General features: G+C 56.5%; 1 protein-coding gene and 1 pseudogene across 1 annotated transcript in view; one reads left to right on the top strand and one right to left on the bottom strand.

Moving 5' to 3' along the window:
* The window catches only part of CUNH1orf127 (chromosome unknown C1orf127 homolog), a 140,320-nt gene that overhangs the window by 111,799 nt on the left and 6,176 nt on the right, over positions 1-22,345 (bottom strand). Inside the window, 10 exon segments of the mRNA XM_040645540.1 lie at positions 11,617-11,724; positions 12,085-12,185; positions 12,512-12,846; positions 12,849-12,912; positions 13,341-13,455; positions 13,705-13,781; positions 17,199-17,357; positions 17,359-17,562; positions 19,379-19,440; positions 19,443-19,566. Of these exon segments, the coding sequence (XP_040501474.1) occupies positions 11,617-11,724; positions 12,085-12,185; positions 12,512-12,846; positions 12,849-12,912; positions 13,341-13,455; positions 13,705-13,781; positions 17,199-17,357; positions 17,359-17,562; positions 19,379-19,440; positions 19,443-19,566 (1,349 nt within the window).
* Positions 15,175-15,249, top strand: LOC121099847 (annotated as a pseudogene).

Here is a 22,345-nt window from a genome sequence, read left to right on the forward strand (position 1 = left end):
ATAGATAGATGATAGATAGATAGATAGATAGATAGATAGATAGATAGATAGATGATAGATGTATGTGTGTGTATATGTACATATCTATCTATCTATCTATCTATCTATCTATCTATCTCCAAGTGGCCCTAGGAGTAGAGAGGGTTGGGGGGGGTATGGGGAAGAGGTTGGGGTCTGGAGAGGCCTAGGGGTATTGGAAGATGTGGGCAAGGAGGTTTCCCCATTACTACCAGTGCCGAGTACAGGGGGCAGTAGGTGGGGTGAGTGTCTAAGTAGCTCATTGGAAAAGACAGTTATAATCCCCCACCAGAATAAAGAGTGGGGCCTCTGGGAACCCAGAGAAGGTGCTTCGTCCAACCAGAGAATCAGGGAGGGCTTCCTGGAAGAAGTGGCTGGAGCAGGAGTTTGGAGTATGTATGAGTAATGAGACTGAACAGGAGTTGTGGGAGATTAGGAGGAAGCATCCTCTAGAGCCCAGAGCCTGGACCCTCAAGCATCCCCTGGGCCGAAGCCTGAATGAGGAGAGGGCTGGGCCTGGCTGGGGGCTGATAGCCAGACCACCACCCCCCATGAGGTTTCTGTCCAGCCCCCTCCCCAGAGACTGGCTGCAGGGCACTATGGGAGCAGTTATGCAAATCACCTTCCGAGTGTGGGTCTCATTACCTTTCAGTGACTGGCAGTGGCAGAACCTCACTGGCCTGGAGGGGGTTGGCGGGGGGTGGGGGGCGGTGGCGAGAGCAGACTGCCTCGCCCCTTCTCCTACCCCACCCTCCCGCATGAGCCCCCGACCCCAATCACATCTGGTCCACGTTGGCCCTGTGTGGTTCCAATCGTGCCACTTCCTGCTACTGTCTCTGGGCACCCCAACCCCCGCCCCTCCTGCTCCCCTCCCCTCAGCATTCAGCAAGTTCTGCACAGTGGGGTCCCTGACAGTCTCATGGGTCTCCCCTTGAGCCCTACCATGAAAGAGATGGGTCATCTCCCTCCCCCAAATGTGCCTGCTGGCCATTCGCTACTCTGATTGTCCCCCTGGTCTGGGGTGTCCTGGGTTCTGATAGCATGCGCCCACCTACATCCTTCCAGGTCCAGCCCAGACCCCTAGGAACCCCACTATCCTCTCTGCCGGGTCCCCCTCACCTCCTAGGGAGGGGCCTCCTCTGTCAGGCATCGTGCTGGGCTCCCCCCAGCCCTCCCTGGAAGTCCTTGGTAAGAGTGAGCAGAAGGAGGTGCGTTTACTGGAGGGCAGTTCTCTCCAAAAAATAAGGTCCTAAAGCCACTTCCAGGGGCCACTGGAACTCAGGGACAGAGCTGGGAGAGGGTGGGGGTGTGGGTGTCGGGGAACAAAGGGATGAGGGGACAGGAAGTGGGGTGGGGTGGGGGATGGGGGGTGCTTATCTCAGAAAGCAAGCAGGTATTCCTGGCACCAGGTGGGCCCAGAGAAGTGACTTGGAGGGCAAGGGTCAGCTGGGAGCGTGGTTCTCTCACGCGGAGGACCGTGTCCTGCTGATACCTACTCTACGGCATTTGTCCTGCATCGTTGCTAATTGCTGACACACAGCAGCAGCCCCATTTTACAGAGGAGAAAGCTGAGGCCTGAAGAGGTCAAATAACTGACTCAAGGTCACACACTTAAGCAATGAAGCCCAGATCTGAGCCCAGGAGGCTCTTACCCTCCCTGCTGTTCAGAGGTCAAGGCATGCCCCCCCCCACACGCCGCAGAGCTGGGTTCTCTAATTCCAACCACCCCTAACTGGACTAGACTCTGGACTAGGAGCTCCTTGAGGGCAAGGAATGCGGCCAGGTTTCCTCTGGGTCTCCCCTGCAGCCAGCACTAGAGAGTCATCCATTGACTCATTCATTCCACAGGTTTTTACTGAGTAGCACATCGGAGTCCTGTGCCAAAACCCCTCTGAGCCTCAGATCCCTCATCTGCAAGACGAGAACGTTGTCTGGAGCTGAGAGGCCCGCATCAAAGAACACGGGCCACATCGGTACTTCTAAATCTAGTAGTCATACTTGAAGGAATAAAAGTAACAGGTGAACTTAATTTTAAAAACATACGTTGTAAAAAATAATAATAATAAAAGAATGAAAAAAGGGTGCCTGGGTGACTCAGTTAATTAAGCATCTGACTCTTGATCTCAGCTCAGGTCTCGATCTCAGGGTTATGAGTTCAAGCCCCACACTGGGCTCCACGCTGGGTGTGGAGCCTGCTTACAAAAAAAAAAAAAAAAAAAAAAGAACTTAAACATACCTTGTGAACCCAATTCTCCAAAATATTATTATTTCCACACGGAGCGAATGTAACATTGATAAATGAGAAATGTTATATGCTTTTGCTCATATTGGGTCCAAGGTGTGTATTTTAGCCTTCCCAGACATCTCTTTTTGGACTGGCCCCATAATCCAGTGCTCAGTAGCCACATGGGGCCGTCATGCTGGACCGCATGGCTCTAGATGGAAAGGTTCTAGAAAGATCAGATGGCAAAGGGTACGTAAGCCCCAGCTCCTAGCCTGGCCCACGGTGGGGACCCCAACCCCCTTCCTCCTTCAGCTCGGCAGAGCATTCCCTTCCCTCCTGCGTGGCCACAAGTCGGGGCCCCCGTGGGGTGCCCCTGGGACTGAGGCGCTGCTGGCTTTCCAGGAAGGAGCAGAAGGGAGGGAGCGCACAGGCTGGGGCCTCGAGGAGAGAGCTGCTGCCGCCTGGCACAGGGACAGAGTTTGTTTGTACCTCTTTGAAGCCAGAGATGAAAGTGGGGCCCACATGGCTGCCTTTGATTCCCTCCTCCCTGGGCCCCTGCGCAGCTGCAGCCGGCCTGGCCCAGTTCTGCGCTGCCCCAGGGGGAGCAGAAGAGGCCCCAGGCCAAGGGCCTTTCTCCCCTGGGTGGCTTGGGAGAGAAGTGGAGGGAACACCCTCCATCCTGGGGGATCTGTCCTGCCACAGACGGACCCACCCAGGAGGGGGGACAGGGATAGCCTCCCTGGAGAAGAGGGACCAAGATGTGATGTGTAGAACTTAGGGGTACCTGCCGCCCCAAATCTCTCTTCTGCCAATGCCCAAGTGTCCACCATGAGAGGTCAGTCCTTATGAATGAACACAGGAAAAGAGAGTTGGGTGAACCACTTGATCTCGTAAGCCTCTTTAATTCAACAAATATTTACTGACGGCCTACTGTGTGTTAGGCACTGGTCTAGGTGCCCAGCTGGTATGTATCACAGAGCAGATGGAATGAAATGGTGCATGTCAAGTGCTTAGCATGGTGTCTGGAACATAGAAATTGCTGAGTGCACGTCACCCTGCATCACCATCACCATCATCACCATCATCATCATCATCATCATCATATCATCATCACCACCATCATCATCACCATCATCACCATCATCACCACCATCATCACCACTATCATCACCATCATCACCATCATCATCATCATCATATCATCATCACCACCATCATCACCATCACCACCATCACCATCATCATCACCATCATCACCATCATCACCACCATCATCACCATCACCATCATCATCACCATCATCACCACCATCATCACCATCACCATCATCATCACCATCATCACCATCATCACCACCATCATCATCACCATCATCACCATCATCACCACCATCATCATCACCATCATCACCATCATCACCACCATCATCATCACCATCATCACCATCATCACCACCATCATCATCACCATCATCACCATCATCACCACCATCATCATCACCATCATCACCATCATCACCATCACCATCATCACCATTATCACCACCATCATCATCACCATCATCACCACCATCACCACCATCATCACCACCACCATCATCATCATCATCATCATCATCATCATCATCGTCATCATCATCATCACTGTGAAGTTCTGCAGGGTCTCTTAACCACTCCCAGGCACTGAGGGAAGAGAACCAGCTGCTAGAACAGTGCCCACCCCCCGGGGCTAATCCTTCAAGCTCTGGCCTGAGCTCTGCTTCCTCCTCTCTCCTAAATCCCCTAGGGGCAGCCCCTGGTCTGGGGGGAGGCAGAATCCTGACCTTGACCAGTGACCGCTGTGGCCCAAGAATGGCTGCTCAGACCAGAGATATGCTCAGAGGAGCTCCCGGCCACGATGGAGGCAAAGCCACATATGAGACGTGGCAGGCCCCTCCCCTGTCCCAGGCCAGCAGAACCTCCAGAACCCTCCTCAAGCAATAGGGCGGCTGCAGAGCTGCCATTAGGGGTTGGGGCATCTGCTGTACCACGGGTGTGGCTTCTGCAATCCCAAGCCCCATATCGTCCCAGGCAGCACGGTCCAGGTGTCCTCGGTCCTAACCCCTGTCCAGCCCCTGGCGTCTCTCAGCCAGCCCACCTCGGAGGAAGAACCACGCTTGTCCTCCTCCTGCTCCTGGCACAGGGTGCTGGTGGCCCCGCCGCTGGTACAGGGTCCTTGCACACGCATGGGAGGATCAGTGAGCCCCTCCAAGGCATGCCCCTCTCTCCTGATCCTCTTTGTTGACATCTTGCTGCTTCTCATGAGTCAGGGAGGAAAGCTGGTAGAGCCAGGGCTGGAGATAGGAACAAAATGGGGAAGAACCGGGTCCAGAACGCTCATGACGACCACTGGGTTTGCAGGGGTGCTGATGCAGACCCTTCCCAGACGTGTCTCTGACCCTCGCATCATTGTTTCCAGGCAGGTACGGTTGTCCCCATTTTACAGATGGGGAAATGGAGGCCGGCAGCGGTGGAGACACTCGCCTATAGCCGCACGCTTGGGAGGGAGGGAGGGCAGCCAGGAATCAGACCCAGGTCTGACTGATTTCAAAGTTTGTTCTGTCCGTTCAGGCACACTGCCGAGGAGCTCAGCCCTCTTCACCAGGAGCTCAGAGCAGCCCCAGGAGCTCCTCCAAAGCCTGAAACTTTAAACCAAGAAGCCTGCCCTAAGGACAGATGTGATGGAGCAGGAAGAAGTCTGGCCTTGGAGACAGACACCTGCTGGGACTCTCACCAAACCCTGGGACCTGGGGCGGGGCACTTCACCTCCAGACCTTCCTCTTCTCTCCCAGGGAAAGGGCTCAGAGAACGCAGGACGTCTGGAAGCATGCACAACGGGCGGGATGACTTCAGGTGGCCCATCGCTTGCTGGTTTTTTTTCAGTGGTTGTAGATACGTTGATTGTGTGTTAGACCACGTAGATAGGACCTGCACACGGAAGTCACAATGTCATGGACACTTTTGCTTAGGCAGTGTCTCTGTACGTGATAAACAGAGCGCTGACTTAAGGGACAGCACTAAGTGAAAACACAGGCGGGGGTGGGGAGGGGAGCACGGCATACAGCATGCCACTTCTGGGAGGCCTGCGCGGTGGGGATGACCAGTGTCAACCAGAGGGGGACCCCAGGCGGTTAGGGGGCTGGACACGGGCTATGGTGAACCCCACGAAGGCCTGGGTGTGAGAGAGAGGGAAGGGGGCAGGGAGGGGGGGCAGAGGGACAGAGGCGAGCCGGGCTCAAGGACCGGCCCCACCGGCCAGCCGTCTGCACCCGCCCAGTGCCAGTGCTGCCGAGCCTGGAGGCCACATTGCCGCCTCCCCTCCCCGGGCCGTGCGGTCCGCAGCTGGCTGATTTAAACACACATGTTTTGACTGAAGCTGCTCTCCCCCCACCTCCTGAAAAACGCCAACATTAAAGGGAACGTAGCTTTGTAAAACTGAAACTGTAAAACGCTTCTGAAACCCAGCCCGGGGGATTAAAGAAACCACATGAAAAGGGACTAGGGACGACCTGGATGCTGACTTCCTGTTCAGAAGTTCGCTCAACATGTGCCGCCCACCCGGCCAGTGGCGTGTAGCGAGGAGGAGGGGGAGGAGGAGGAAGGCCAGGGCCAGTGGGGCCTTGGGGGGGCCTCCAGAAGTCCAGCACTCCCAAGGCCCAAGGCCTGACAACCTCGCCGCTTCTGACCTCCGGGAGCTGAGAAGAAGGTGCCGTGCTGCCCTTGGCCTTGGGACCCCGCCCTACAGTGACAGAGGGATAGGGAGTCAAACAGGCCACAGTCCCCTCCCGTCCTGCTTCCCTGCCTCTGCCAGTCCCCCCCTGCGGCTCCCGACACGGTGTCCCTGGCCCTGGACCCTTGAACCCCGGCTCAGCCTCCCGTTCAATCCTGGTTAAGAGCCTCCCCCAGGCACCAGGGCTGCGACTGCAAGTTCAAGTCTCAGCTCTGCCCCTTACTCACCAGGGGACACCCAGGGAGCTACCCTTGGGAACTCCACTCCTTTTCCCTCCCCATGTCACCAAGCAGGGGAGAAGAACAAACAATGTGTGTGCAAGGATGCTGTGTGTGCAAGGATGCTGTGTGTGCAAGGACGGCACGGAGTGGTTCTCACTCTGCTCTCACAAGCCTCAGGCTGCAGTTGCCCCCATGGGTCTCCCTCTTGCTACACGGAGTTGGCCAAGTCCCATCCCCTGTCTGGGCTCAGGACTCTCATCCTTGGAAAAAGAAGGTGGGGCGGGCTGAGTCAGAGGGAAAGCCTGGGCTACGGACGCACACTCACACACCCGTCATATACACTCCCTTATGGACAAACACTCACCCCCCATCACACACACACACACACACATATCACATAGACACAGACCCGGAGACACAGACACACACCACGGGCCACTTGGTGGCCACCACCGCCCCCATCTTCATTACCACCCTCCCTCCATTATATAAACTCCCTGTGCCCTCCAGTGTCCCCCGCAATCACTTACCTAATATTAGGATATTAAAAAATATGGCAAGATTTTAAGAGACTTATTAAAATGCAATTAGCAGCGTGTACGACTTAAGCAGGAAGATTATTTTTAAAAATGACTTGATTGTGCAGAATACCACGCACCTTCCCGAGGCCGTAAACCTGCCAATCACACACATGCTCAAAGGAAGAGGTTTCCTCGCTTTCTCTTTGTCCTTCAGGGTTTTCTCCTGCCCCCGGTGACCATGAAGGCTGTGCTCCCCACACACACCAGAGCCACACGTGAGCGTGCGCGCACGCGCGCGCACACACACACGCACGCACATGCATTCTGAGCCCCCTCAAGAGACCCCTCAGAAGGAAGCTGAAGGGTTAGTCGGGTCCAAAGTCAAGCCCGGAGAAGGTTGGAGAAACCCGCCAAAGAATAGGCAAGGGATGGAGAAGACCCCACCCCACGACCCCCACCCCCATGGTGATTTGGATTAGCAGAAGCTGCGACCAGAGTAAGAACGACAGACAGTCCTGGCTGCGCAGGGGCTGGGGGTGGGAAGGGCTGCAGGGAGGAGGGAGAGGTCCCAGGTTGTGGGTTACAGCTGACCCTCTCCGAGCCTCGGAGACCCCCTGCCCGCGGCGCCCGCGGCGCCCCCAACCCCCGCCCCCGCCCTAGCTGGAACGGTGGGTTATGCTGCCCCCTGCCGCCCGCTCTCCACACTGCAGCCCCGCTCCCAGGACCGGGCTGCGGAGCGAAGGACCTGGCGTGGTCCAGGGCCAACCCTTCTCCAGCCCCGGGGTTCACGAGAAGGACCCCGGATCTTCCAGGCTCTAATCCGAAGAGAACCATGCATCGGGAAACGAAACGTGGGGACAGTTCTCCGGCCGCCCCCTCCCCAGCTGCCCCACCCTTGACTGAAGGAGTTTATCAAATGTGCTTGCTACTTCCTGGCATTAGGCTCCCGCTGGCACTTTTATTCCAACCATAAAAAGGCTATTTCATTGAGAAATAAAGTCCCATCTCCCTGACGTGTGACTCCTTTCAGAGCTCTCAGCCGCCAAGCAAAATTTATGTTTCCCGGATGCTCTCTCCTGGGATTGCAACTAGAAATTGGGGAGAGGGGGCTGGAAGGGGGAATTTCCTCTCTAGCTGATGGATTTGTGCTTATTCCTCTGGTCTAAGGAGCCCTGGAAACCCAAGGTGTCCAGGAGAGAGCCCTTGCCTTGAAGTGAGGGGACCGGTGTTTGGGCCCCAGGCTCTGCGACCTATTAGCTGTGTGAACTTGGGCAAGGTCCTGGGCCTCAGTTTCTTCATCCATAAAATGGGAAGAGGAGTTCCTCTCTTCCTCAGAGAGATGGAGCTGGATATACTGAGTACTTAGAAGCTGTAGAAAGGTCAAGTAATGCTATTATTGCAGAGGCAGAGGAATTCTCTGATGGAGGGGTGAAGCTGTGGCTGACAGATTCTCCCAAGCAGGGAGTGGTCCTCGGCTTCCATGTGCATCGGATTCTCCTACAGGGCTTGTTAAAATACAGATTACCTGTCCCCACCCTCAGTGTTTTGGGATCTGTAAGTCTGGGATGAAAACCAAGAATTTGCATTTTTTTTGAACAATTTCTTAGGTGATGCTTATGCTGCTGGTCTGGGGACCCCGCTTTGAGAACCATTGTTCTGAGGGCTTTAAGATCTGGGATGTAGGACCCCTCAGCCTGGGCCTTGAGAGAGGAACGAGGAGCTGGTGGGAGGTCGCCTTTGGAGCATGGTAACGGTGGGCTCTGGCCAGCTACGTGGGAGTGAGAATCTGTCCATATTGTCCCATCTTGTCCCCCCACTGGCTTGGCCTGTGTCTCTGGCGACCCCCACTGCCAGAGACCGGACCTGTGGGCAGCAGAGAGGTCAGGCAGCGGCCCGGGGCTAGGCTGAGCTGGACTCTCTGAGGATAGACTCTCAGGGGTGAGGGGTTCCTGCAGACCCACACGGGAGAATCTTGACTTGTCGTCTTCCCAGGAGCAGAATTTGCCTGGCCATCCGCTCCTGTTCCCTGTTTCAGCCTGTGGCAGAAACAGAAGCACAGAGAAATGAACTGACTTGCTCAAGGTCACGGCTTGGGCAGGACACCCAGAAAAAGCCCTCCCCACCGCACTACCTCTCTGGCGATGCAGTAATTTGGAGGATTACGAGGTTGATGATTCCAATTCCAGTTTTAGCAATATTCAAATACCCAAACGGAGACTTGCCGCTAAAGCCAGAAGAGCGTGTTCATAGAAGTCTGCTGTGGGAGCGTCTAAAATCTGGGAATTCAAGACCTTCGATGAGGGAACAGCAATGAGCCTGGATGTCACAAGGCATGAAAATTGGCTTTGTTGGTCAGAGAGGAAAACCCAAAAGGGGAGCTGGCCCATGGCTGCTCTCTGTAACAGGACAGAGGGGCAATCGATGCATCACAGACCCTGATGGGGTGAAAAAGATGGAGATCCAAGCTACTGGGGTGGGGGGAGAGGGACTCAAGCAATGTCTGACCGGCCGCAATCCCAGATTGTCTGAGATCCTGCCCCACAGGATGCTGACCTGGGGGGGGGAAGGGCCACTCCTTGCCAGGATCGCACTGATCACAGATACATCAGTCATAAAGAAATGACAACGAGACCTGGAAGGTCCCAAGAGGACGAGTGGGGGACACCCAAGTAGGGAAAACACTCATGCCCGTGCCCACGCTGCCCCAAGAGTCCCACAGGGAGACCCAGAGCCCTGGTCACTCCTGCATCTGGGGCTGTGCTGTATTGAGGGAGAACAGCAGACTCCCCAGAAGCCTGGCACTGTCTAATGCAGCATGACTTGTCCCGGTTTTGAGTCGGTGTGGAGTGGAGCAAGGGGAAGGAGAGGAGCAAAGTGCCTGGCTGCAGCCGCGCCTCCCACGGAGCTGGGCCAAGTGCCCAGATGCGCGCAGCCTTGCTGCTCGCTGCCCGCTGGGGGGAGAGCCATTTATGCCAGGTAAAGGCTGGCCATTTCATTAAGTCCCTTCCCTCTGTCTCGCCTCCAAGGGCGCAGGGTGGTTGAACATGCTGAGGACTTGGTAAAGGGTCAGCCCCGGGTTACAGGGCTCTCTCGGATGGGGGTGGGGGAGTTGCCCCTGGTCTTCGAGGTCCCAAAGCTGGGTGGTTCTGCAGAGATGAAGAAGGGGAGGAGGGAGACGGGGGTCCGGGAGACAGACAGACAGAGACTGACGGCCACCGTGGTGACATGTCTCACACATCACACCTTCACCACGTCATCTGGATGGAGGGTAGGAGTGGCACAAGCCCTCGGAGAGGGGCCTTTTGAGTCACTTTTCCTTCCTCTCTTGGCCAGGGCCTCCCTCCCCCATCCTCTTTCAGCTGCCCCTGCCCTCTGATGTCCACTTTCCAGCAAGCTTTTTAAAGCCAGAATAAAATCTGGGCTCCTGCGTGCCCGCTCCTCCCTCCCACTCCCTCCTGTTCCCTCCACCAGCTTCCGTGGCCTTCTTTCTGTCCCTCCACACCTTCTCAGAGCCCTTGCACTTGCTGTCCCTCTGTCTGGATGCCCCGGCTCCCTGCTCTTCCCTGGTTTCCCCTTCAGAGGGACCGCCCGGACCGTCCCACCCCAACCTATGCCCCATCCAGGTTGCGTGTTTGGGTCTCTTCAGAGTGCCATCTGAAGTTGTCCACGCGTGGCTTTATTGTCCGTCTCCAGCCCCCCGTCACACAAGCACACACCCACACACGCACGTGTGCCCACGAGAACGTTTGCTCCCACACTTTCTCTGTTCAACTCACAGTTCCCTTCCCAGAGCTGGAACAGCATCTGGCACAGAGAACGCACTCCATAAACATTTGTCAAGTGACGGGGGCCGTGATATGCACTCTGAGAAGGCGACTGGGGGTCTGGAGAAGCAGGCAGTGGTGAGCCCACAACGTCAGCACTGGGCTCTAACCCCCTTCCCCACCGGCCTATGAACATGATCTTGCCTGGAAGCCATGGGCTCCTGTGAGGTGATCCCAGCCTAGGGAAGGTCAGTCCTTCTTTCTTCCCCCAGACCGGGCCACCCAGCCGGGTGCTCTGGGCAGCCGCCACAGCCTCGGGCCTTCTTCTGCTGGCTTCCCCTGTAGGTGTCAGGCTTGCCTTGGCATGGGGGCCGCCGTCCCTGGGCAGCGACTGCCCGCAGGGGAACCGCCTGGCAGGGCGGGGGGTAGGGGGGTGGGGAGGGTTGGCCTTGGAGTCACGGCTCTGATTCAAGAAGGGAAATCATCTGAGCTTTTAAAAAATTAAATGGAGTCAGTAATTTGATTTCAGAGAGAAGCTGAAAACCTCGTAATGGCAGGAGCAGCTCAATTCCGTGGTGAAAAGGAAAAGCCTTAAATGGGGCTATTAAGCTTTTGCCTGGGATGGATCTGCCCGGAGAAGGAGGAAGGAGGGGGGCAGGCAGCGGGGAGAAGTCGTCCTAGAGGTAGAGACCGTTTATCAGCCAAGACAACCCTGATTATTTATTTATTTATTTGTTTCGCGTTCCGGGCGTTGCCCACGGCCTCCTCTCCTTGGCTGCGTTTCAAATCCCACTTCCAGCGGTGAGCCGGCCCGGAGGGGGGCGGGGGGTGCCGCCCTTCCAGGGAAGCACCCAGTGCTGCTCCCACTCAGGCCACAGCTGGGAGCACTGGTGTCCTCGGAGGTCGATGGGGGTCACCGGAGCTGTCCAAGCCAGCGGGGTACCAGCTGCTGCCATGGGAACCAGAGGCAGAGAGGAGTGAGTCATGAAAACAAAGCAGTAACGCTCCCGTTCTCCTCTCATGGGGTCCTTGAGAGACCTAGGGTCGTGGCCCCTGAGGCCCAGGGGACGGCATCTCTCGCTATAGGATCTTATCCTCACCCAGCGCCCCCAGAGATGTCTGAGCGACGGCTGAAGGCCTTCTGTGCTCTCCTGGACCGAGCAGACGTCCCCTGTGCCTGGGCCTGCGAGCCGCACAGTTTGGCCGCTCTGATTTGCCGAACAGCAGCCAGAGTAACCGCGGGAAGAGCTTACGGTTTCTACTCATACGCTGTGTGCAGGGCCCTGCGCTCAAGGCTTTCCGCTTCCTCGCTTAGCCCTCAACAGCCCCAACTATTCTCACCCCCGTTTGACTGATCAGGAAACTGAGGCACAGAGAGGTTAGCGCCTTGCCCAAAGTCACACAGCCGAAGAGAGGAGAGACCACAGCAGCCTGGCTAGGGAGAGTGCGTGCCTTCCTCCTCTCCGCACGCCCCCCCCCCACCCCGCGTCAGCAGGGGGAGGCACGCCCAAATACTGTTCTCCCCACTCTTTTGTGCTTGGCATCCCTGGGGCGCTCCCAAGACCCACTGCAGCAAGGGGCCCCTCAGAAGGCCCTCCACGTTGTTCTGAAGCTGAGGAGGCCTCTGACTGTCAGGACTGGTCGCCACTGTGGGCTGTGTCGGCTGCTGCTAGGGTGTCCCCTGGTGAGAAGAAAGGGTCTCCAGGTTTGGCCGGGCTGGACCAGGAAACGTCTGTGGGATCCCACGGGCTCTGGGTTTGCTGGACATGGGCGGGGCCCCCCACTGAGTCTGCCTCACTGGCTGCCTCGAGGCCGCGGGCTCTCTCTCACCCTCCCTCCGATGAAGGCTCCTTAGAGGTGCGGGCCAGCGAACTCTCCAGAAGAGCTGTCAGGGGCTGCCTGCTGCTGGCAGCTGCTGGGCCCGCCCTGTGCCTCCCCGGGGGCTCAGGCGGACACTGGGCCTGGCTGCTGCCACTGCACCTTAGAAGTGCTTACGGCAGGGCCCAACTGTGGCATCCGTTCCCAGTAGGAGTCCCGGCCCCACCAGGTCCTGACTTGGTCCTGGGATGGCGGGTCTAGGTGCCCCTTAGCCTCCTTCCCAATGGCCCTGAGGCCTCCATCATGGAAGATGCTTCCTGGGGCTCTCCGGGGGAACAGCAGGAAGCCAGGCTGGTCATGGAGGGCTTTGTCAAAGGCCTTCCTGGCTGGCCTGACCAGGTCCCCCCTCGCCTGGGCTAGTTGGCAGCCACATCCCACCGACAACATTCCCAGCAGGAGGAGACCTCCTGGTGGCTGGGCGGGGCCCTGCTCAGGCCTTAGAGCACCTAGACTGTCAGGGTAACAGGTGGCCTTGAGACCAGGAACGCTTCGGACTGTTCAGACGCCCAGAGCGGCAGCTGAGGAGAGGAGACATCTCAGAACAAATGCACGGTCAGGCTCTGGGGGCGAGGGACACTGGACAAGGGGGCCGGGGCTGGCCCGGCCAGCTCCCATGGACCCTGAGGACAGCGCGGCTGATGGAGGGCCGGGTCCCGGTAACCCCACGTTCCCCGAGGGAGCCCAGGGCCATGCTTCTTCAGCATGTTTGGCTACTTGCAGGAACGGTCCCAGCCCCTTCTTCAGCGAGAGAGCAGTGGAGAGAGAGAAAGCGTCAGAAGTAAGGATATGAGCTTCGGCCGTGCGGAGCGCGGCAGCCCAGAGACCACCCATGGGAGCTGTGCCCTCAGGCTGGTGCCCCAGGCCTGCTCCCAGGCTCCAGCCACAAGGCCTTCGAAGCACCCTTGGTTTTCCTTTCTCCATGTGCACAGCCACTGACCCCACCCACCACCTTCTTTTGCCGGGTCTCAAGGCCCCACCGGCCAGGAACCAGGCAGGAGAGCTGGAGGGGAGCTGCTCTCAGATGGAAGCTCTTGGAGGCTCCACTTTCTCTGGGGAATGTTCTGAATTTGAGGAAGAGACTTGGCCAGAGGTCAGAGGGGGGCTCCCTTGGGATAATGGTGGTGAAGAACAAGGGTCTCTTGCCTGGCTGTGTCCACCAACACTCGTGGGGATGGGGCCCCTCAGAGGAAATTGCGGTGAGGAGGCCAGGGATGAACTGGGCTTCGGCAGGCTCGAGAGTGAAGCTCTGACAAAGCCCTTCCCAGAGGCCACCCATAGCAGCTGACCCTGCAGGTTAGAACTGGGGAGACGCAGCAAATGGCATTCCTGCTGGAAGGGTCTCCTCTCCTGGGAACAATGGAGAGGGAGCAGTCCTCAGCATGGCAGTTCAAGCAGACAACTCCCTCCCAGAACTTTCCAGAAAGGAAGCAGGGGTCAACTCTCCTCCCAAAGAGACAAGATCCTCCCAGCATCCTGGTGAAAGGGCCACACATGTCCCCCTTTTACAGATGGGAAAATAGAGGCTTTGGGATCTCACATTCAAGCACTGGGTTAGGAACCAAACTTCACTGGCTGAATTTCACAGATCTTGGATCTGGAGTCCTTGTTGAGAACACATGAGTGTCAAAATCTATTTTCGAAATTGAATCACAGAATTGTACATTTTCTGTAAGGACCTACCTGGCCCCAACTCCTACCCCTGCTTGATGCCACCAGCTGGTTTCATCTTTGAGCCTTTCCCCTGGGCGGCTGGGACTCAGCCTCTTCCTCCTTGTGCTGCCTGCAGCGAGGGCGGCACAGCTGGCCTTGAGAACCAAGGTGCACACAGGTGGGCCCTCCTTCTATCACCTAATAGAGATGCACCCAATCAAGACTCTGTAGATTGAGCCCTTTTATTCACATGTGTGCAGGGAGAGTGAGTTACTTTTTTTATTATTATTATTTTATTTGAGAGAGAGCACGAGAGAGAGAATGAGCAGGGGGAGAGGGAGAAGCAGGCTCCCCACTGAGCAGGGAGCCCCTCACGGGACCCCTGGATCATGACATCAGCCGGAGGCAAACGCTTAACCGACGGAGCCCCCCAGGCGCCCCGATTTGCAGTGGTGTTAAATATTTTTTAGATTAACTGATGACATTTTGTAACCAGCTTCTCCTGGAAAATCAGAAGATTTGGCAGGGTGGTCTGGTGGCTACCAGCTCACCAGTGTTTCCACCACGCCCTGTCCTCCCCGGCCTTCAGCACCCTCCCTGGGGCCCTGGGTTCGCTTCCCCTCACTCATTTACACTCCCTGCCTGACCCCTAGAGGCATTTTTGTCAGAACCTCTGCTTTAAAATGTCAAACAGCTATAGTTTAATCATCCTGCTGGTTTCTTTTCTCCAAGCTGGACAGTCCCTTGCTTCCACTGACCTTGACATCTGCGAGCTTAAATAATTAGGATTTCTCCTATAGGTTCTAACCATTTTGGGGGGGCGGGGAGGAAAAAAACTCTGTAACCACAGAGTGCTTAGGCAATCCCGGTCCATTAAACATTCCAGCACGTTAGTCATATATTTACACAGAGAAATGTTCTTTGCCTTAAATGTTTTTTAAAAAGTCCTGGTGAAAATGTAGTCCGACAAGCATCTATTAAGTGCTTACCAAGGGAGAAGGCAGTATGATAAGTCCCAGGAAGAATAAAATGCTGACCAAACATAGCCCTTGACCTCAAACGGTGCCCATACAAGAGGGAGAGACAAGAGGGTGAGCCAAGAACCGTAACAAGAATAGAAAGACCTAGAGACAACAATACAGAGAAAATTAGCATGGCCCGTGAGCAAGAATGACACACAAGTTTGTGAAGTGTTCCATATTTTGAAAGAAAGGGAAAGAGAGAGAGAGAGAAAGAGAAGAAAGAAGAAGAAGAAGAAGAAGAAGAAGAAGAAGAAGAAAAAGGAAGGAAGGAAGGAAGGAAGGAAGGAAGGAAGGAAGGAAGGAAGGAAGGAAGGAAGAGAGAGGAGGTGCAGGGAAATTGTGCTGGGAGCCAGGGAGAGGAGAGATTCATTCTGGCTGCTGATATTAAATTAATAAAATGAGGAAGAGAACATTCTTTCCCCGTGTAAATCTTTCCAGAGAGGCCAAAAAGTCTTCCTAAGTTGTTCTTATTACTGTTGCTGAACTATTTTTGTATTTTATTTACTATGTCCCTATCGAGAACCTGTCCTCTCTTCAAAGCCCGGGACAAAGGTCATCTGCCCCTCGGCCTCTCCCCCAAGCCCGCCTGCCCTCCTTTATAACTCTCCAGACATTTCTTTCCTCCCCCCAGACTGGACGCCGCTTGAGAGCAAGGGCTGAAGCTCGTGGGCTCTGTCCCCTTCAGAGCCTCATACGGGCCCTCCCACGGGCAAGTGCTTAGTGAATATTTGTCGGATAAAGATCTAGCCCTCCCTTTCCAAAATCAATGTCAATGCTGCAGGAAACTGTTAAAATAAAAACAGCCAAAATGTGTAAAACCTTTCAAGAAACATTTCCATTCTTAGCAGACTGCTAGAACTCATCCCCCACCCCGCTTTTTCCCTTTGTTGCTAATTCTGAATTTGGGGCTAGATGTGGTAGGCAGTCCCCCTTTTAATCTTTAAATATAGTTCTGAATATAATTACATTTTTATGCAGCACCGAAACATCATATCCTGGTAACGGGGCGTTCTTGCGCTATTAACATCTGCGTTAAATCTCCTTCGCGTCTGTCTTCCATTGAGGACGGTTGTGAAGTCTAAGATGAAAGTGATCGACATCGTTTGTGAATTATGTGTATTTCCTTACGCTGTATATCAATGGGTTTTGCTCCTGGTGGTTTTGCGAATACCAGGTTGTCTGGTAGCCGGGCTTTCGCCGAGAACCCCTTTCAAGACAGGGATCCCGGCATCCTGGCACAGAGGACACACACCGTGTTTAGAAAAGCATTCGTCCTGCATTAAGAAATAAGTGGCATCGCGCAGCGCTCTTTGCCAAAGAGCCTGATCTGTCTAGTAAGTGACCGGAGGAACTGGGGCCCACACAGATGGCTGGGCGGATCAAAATGGAAATGGCTCATCTTGTGCTGGGAGCTCTGCTAAGCTCCTACCCCTGCCATCTACGGTCCCCCCCTACGGGTACCCGTATTCCCATTTTGCAGATGAAAACACTGAGGCTCAGAAAGGTTAAGGGACTTGCAGGGGTCCTGCAGCCAGCCAGGAAGGTGATGGGCCCCTCCCCTCCCCCCCGCCCCCGGGGCCCCAGCAGTTTGACTCTAGTGCCAGTGGCCACATCACCACTTAGCAACCAGGCCACTGCTGGTCCCGTGCTGTTCCAGCCAGCGCGCCTGACAGCACGGCTTACAGTAGGGGGTGACACCAGTCACGCCCAGAAAAGGAAGTCTTGTCACGGGAGAAAGAACCACAGGGCCAGGGACAGAGGATCCGTGTGGCGTGCGCCCGTTACCAGCAGGCACACCCAAATGGTGACTCATTCACTCACACGCTGGAAGAAGCTCTCCGCTGCTCAGGGAACGGGGCAGCCCTCTCGGTAAATTCCAAGCTACCCTATAGAAAGCTTGCTTTTCCGAGGCTGCTTGGGCCTCCGGGCATTGCTGTGGGGCCCCAAAGGGTTAGTTGCACACGGCAGGGTGCACCCTGTACCCCACGGTCATTGTCCCGGGGGCCACCCTGGCGAGAGTGCCAGGCCCCAAGGGGGTACCAGCGGCAAAGCTCCGTCTTCACCTGGCCCCACAGTTCTGCCTTCCACGTCTCTGATTCTGCTTGGTGTCAGTGGTCCGAAGAAGAAGGGGCCTCCAGGAGGGTCAGGACAGCCGATGCCACCATCGGGACACTGAGCTGGACCTGGAGCACCCTAGCCATCGTGTGGCTGGCCACCACAAAGTACCTGTTTTGGGTCACTGTGAAGGTGCGGGCCGGTGGACTCGGAAATTTTAGGCTCAGGCTTTCCCCCCGAGTGGGAGCCTTTTTCTTTGAGCAGACCCAGTCTCTGTTTTGGGATGTGAAGCAAGACCTCTGACTCTGGCTGGGATGACCATGGACTGGGGAAGGATATGTCACACAGAAAAATGCACACTTTGGGGACACCCGGGTGGCCCGGTCGGTCCAGCGTCCGACTCTTGACTTCGGCTCGGCTCTGGATCTCAGGGTCGTGAGTTCAAGCCCCACGTTAGGCTCCATGCTGGGTGTGGAGCCTACTTGAAAAAAAAAAAGGAAAAAAGAAAAATACACACTATGCAGGTATGTGGACAAAAGGGTGGTGTCAGGACCTCAGCAGGGGCCGGGCCCGTGGCCAGCACAGCACACTTCCTGATCGGTGACATGAGATTACTTGGTGCTTTGTGCCACTGCCTGAGCAGAAGAAAGAGCCATCCCCAAACATCCAGGGGACCCTGCCATCTGTGAAGGCCCATAAGGAAGCAGATGCCAGGAGCAGGACTGCCCCCCAGAAGCTACAGAAATGTCTCTACCGAGACTGTCTTAAGCTTTAGTGACCCAGCCCAGTGCCCGGGGCCTCGCCAAAGCCGCTCTTAAGAAACAAAGCTCATTATCAATTGTTTACACTTTAGCAAGAATTCCATGTGTCAGCCTTCTCGTGGGGGCATTTGAAGCCAGCTCTGCAGTGGCTAAATGAAAGCACCTGGTTCCAAATAAAAGGTATCGGACATCAGGAACAAGGAAAGAGATGTTTGGGGGCTTGGCGAGGCCATCCCTAGTGCCTTGAAATCACCAGAGCCCTGTCATGAAACTTGGTCCACGATAAAATTCTATCACATGCAAAGCCTTAGTCCTCGTTCTGATCTAGTGCCATGGGATGAAGTCTTTGCTCCACCCAACTTTGCATACAGAGTTCCTTAGAATTTAAACTTCCCAGAAGTAGGACATGCTCTCCCAGGTTCTAGGCCTCTCTGTATTATATCCCGGGCTGAACCAAGTCGTTATTACATACGGGGTCTAGATTGGGGTCTCAACCTCTAGTGGATCATGGAGCCCCGGAGGGCCTGATGAAGGCTGCAGACCTGCTCCCATCTTTGTTCCCAGACCCCCGGGAGCCCATCTCGGGACCCGCCCCCCAGGAGTGTAGAGACCCCAGGTTTGGAAGTCTCTAGTAGATAATGCCACTTTGCATCCATACGCCACACCCAACCCGTACTCCGTACACACTCATACCCTCCAGGACAGCAAAGGTCTCTTTGTTCCTAGCAATTCAGGGATACAAGGTCAAGGTTGGGGCTATGGCGAGGCAAGGTGGGGCGGGGCCTTGGGGATAAGGTGCCCAGGGGAGGGAGGAACACAGAAGGGACGGGACAAGAGAGAGAGATGAAGCCAGAAAGGGTGGCCTTAGGGATGCTCCTGGGCCTTACCCTGTGGGCAAGCCTCTTCTAAGATCAGGCATAAGAGCCATGCACCAGCCGGACTGGCAGGCGCTCCTCGGAGGGGTTGAGCACCTGGTGAGGCAGAAGTGTGCCCCTGTGGCCTCTGAACCNCTCCTTCCAGAAGCAGACTCTCCCCACAGGGGCCCCCTCCCACTTCCAGACTAGCCTCTGGACGAAACCCCCAGGTGTCACAGAGCTCGGGTCGGGGACTGCTGCTCCGATGCAACCAGGAAATATTATTTAGCCCGGATATTTTTAGCAGGAATCGAGCTCCGAGCAAATGTCACGTGAGCCGTCTTCTCTTACACCGCGACTCTGGGCTATTTAAAGAGACGGTAATTATGCTCCTGCCACCATGATCAGGACGGGCTGAATGCATGATTACGGGAGCCCCTCATGGGCCATGCGGAGCACTTCACGCTAATGCAGCCCAATTTTTGAAGCTGCCTGCCTAAATCTGTCCGGCGTCTCAGGCGGACATCTGAGTCGGCATCCGTAGGGCAGCACCCTGCTCTTTGGGGCCTCGGAGCCGCCCCCCGCAGTGGCCCCGAAGGTGCTGTGCCACAGGACAGGGCACGGCCTCTGCCCGCCACTGACCTCCCGCCTCTGAAGCCGGTCTCGCCTTGGGCTTTAGATGGTAACGGGGGTGGTATCGAGCCCACCTAGAATCCCATCAGGCCGGCATCTTTCAGGGGATCCCCCAGCTCCCCTTGAAGGGAGAGCAGCCATGGGGTCTGAAGAAACAGGACACACTCATCAACGGTCTGACCAAGGAGATGTTGTCGCTAGGGTGTCAAGGAGAAGGCGCACTGAGGGGACACCCAGGAAGGTGACAGGGCCAAGGAGGGGATGGGCAGGAGCAAGAGGCAGGGCAGCAGGCCACTTGGGGAGGAAGGCAAACTGGACACTTGAGGGGAATAGAAGCCTCGCAGGAGCGCTTGGCACATAGTAGGCACACTCATTAGGCAGCACAGGGGTGAAAGAACGAGCGTGTCGTTACCCCTGCCAGCCATGTGCCAACCAGGCGGCCTGTACTCTGTCTGGCCGGGCGCAACCAGGGTCCTGTTTTCCGCTCCCCTGGCAGTGCGATGGGGGCCTTGAATCCAGGCGGGAGGGGGCCAGGAGGGAGTCCCCAGACCCTATCCCAGAAGGACTGGCAGGAAGAAGTCAGGAGAAGACTTGAGGAAAGGAGACTAGCTGACTTCAAATATTCGAAAGGATGTAAAACAGAGAAGGGCCTGGCTCCTTCCAGGAGGCTGCTGAGAACAGACCCAGGACCAGCCGGAGGGAAGTAGGGGCAGACAGCTCTGCCAAAGAAATGGGGGGGGGGGGGCTTGCAGAGGAATCAAGCTCCCCGGCACGGGAGACTTTTCCGAGAATCTCGGCCCGGGAGGGACCTCAGAGGGACCTCCTGGCCAGTCTCCCACCCAAAGCCGGGATCCCTCCTCAGATTTCCTCTCAGATGGCCTCAGGCCTCTGCCTGGAGGGCACCAGGGGAAGCTTCCAGCATCAGCTGCCAAGACACAGGCCCAGAAGAGTTGGCACCGTCCACCAGCCCCTCTCCAAGGGAGAACAGAAGTCAAAACCTTCTGCCTCGGAGTGTCCCCGAGCACCGGGCCTGGCAGAGCCTTCCAGAAAGTTGCTCCTGCCCCACGTACCTGGCGAGTGGCGCTTCCCAGGGGCAGTGTCAGGGAGACTGCAGAACAAAGAGGAAGCAACAGACTCCTGGCAAGCGGTGAGCAAAGGTGAGTGAGTAAACATTCTGCCGGAGCAGAGAAGCGCGGGCAATTACCCCAGCAGGAGGCCGGCGAGAGAGCGGTGCCGGCTGCGTTGTTTGCTCATTAAGACAAGAAAATCATTTATGTTCTGGGACTCAAGTGTCAACAGACCCAGAGAAATGTCGTTGCCTCAGCTGCCGCCCTGGGGCCGGCCAAGGGGGCAGCTGGGGTCCCGGGCACAGCTGGTGGGCCGAGAGTGGGTGTGCGTGGCACAGACGTGCTCCGGGACCCACTTTCCATCAGGGTTGTCTCCCAGGCCATCCCGTCTTGTTTCCCTCCCTCACCCTTTCTCCTTCCTTTTCAGATCCAGTAAGCAAGGGCAGAGAGAGGGCCACGATGGGCCACGCACACGCACCAGTGGCGCCGTACTTAGGGTGACCACCCATCCTGGTTTCCCCGGGGCCCAGGGGGTTCTCCTGCTATGGGACTCTCAAGTGCCCACACCCAGGGAATCCCAGGCAGACCGGGACGGCTGGTCACTGTGCGGCCCAGGAGCCCCGCCGCCACTCCCTAGGGGGACACCGTTCTCCCCATTTCGCAGAGGGTGGCGAAGGTGACAGCGCGGGAAGAGAAGGAAGGTTCTGGAGCTCCTGCTGCAGCCACATCCTCGCCCCCCACCCAGCTGTTCTCCCACTTCTCTCTCCTTTCTCCAGCCCCCTTGCATTTGCTTCAGACCTGGGCAGGGAGGGAGTCACGGACCATGGGAAATCACCTGACCAACCCCTGCCCTGGAACGAGGTGGGGAGATGGGGCCCCGAGGACCGACTCACCTCAACAACACCCTCCCCAGACCACCCCCCACTCCTCCAGATGGAGGGACGGACAGGGGCTCTCGGGAGAAGAAAGAAGCAAGCAGGTGGCAGGAGACCCCAGCCAGCTCAGCCTCCTGGGTGCCCCAGCCTTGCTACCCCTTGGCTCCAGGGCGTCGCTGGCGGCAGGCTCAGGGCACCCACCGCCTTTACTTGGGCAGCCCAGAGGCTGCCATGGGGAGGATGCCCGAGAGGTGGTGAGAGGATGAAGAGGATTCACCATTTCCCCTGGCCCCCACCAAAGCCGTCCTGCTGTTCCCACACCCCGTCCCTCGTCCCTCGGCTACACCCTGGAATAAGGCAGGGAAGCCCCCGAGGCTGGGCTTTAAGGAGGGAACCGATTTCGCTTCAACAAGGAAGGGAAGTAGCGATCAGCACCATGCCCTTTAAGGCCCCACACAGAGGCTATATTTAGGGCCGAGGACATTCCGCAGGACCTCGGGCAGCCTTCACTGGGAGCAATCGCTAATCACTGCATTGAGTTTACGGGTGCCCCTGGGCACACTTAACCCAGGGCAATGAATAGTTATTGCCGGCCTCCCGCTCGGGGCCTGTGGGCACACTTAAGCAAGAGCGTGGATCGCTGCTAGCGGGCACGGCTCGGGTACACCCTTGGGCACCCTGCGCCTTCAGCGGGGAGAGCCAGAGTATTAAATATCTATGTGCCCTGTGCCCACAGCTGCATTTAGCCAAGGGCAAGGCCGGTGAAACGGCTTTAATTAAAACTTAATGCAAGTTCAAGGTGCATCCACGGAAGCAGGGGCTGCAGAAGTCATCAGGAATGAATCAGTCACTTCGATGAGGTTCTCAGGTGGGAGAGAGGGATGGTGGGGAGGGGGGCCAGGGCATCAGAGACCTGTCTTCTGTCTCATGCCTGCTGCCCACCGCTCTGCATCCATGTTCTGGGATGTGGGGCCACCGCGTGCTCCCACACCTCACTCGGTGAAGGATGCTGGGCATCCTGGCTTCGAAAGCAG

This window comes from Ursus maritimus, unplaced genomic scaffold (genome assembly GCF_017311325.1).
Source record: "Ursus maritimus isolate PB19 unplaced genomic scaffold, ASM1731132v1 scaffold_32, whole genome shotgun sequence".
NCBI classification, from domain to species: Eukaryota; Metazoa; Chordata; class Mammalia; order Carnivora; family Ursidae; genus Ursus; species Ursus maritimus.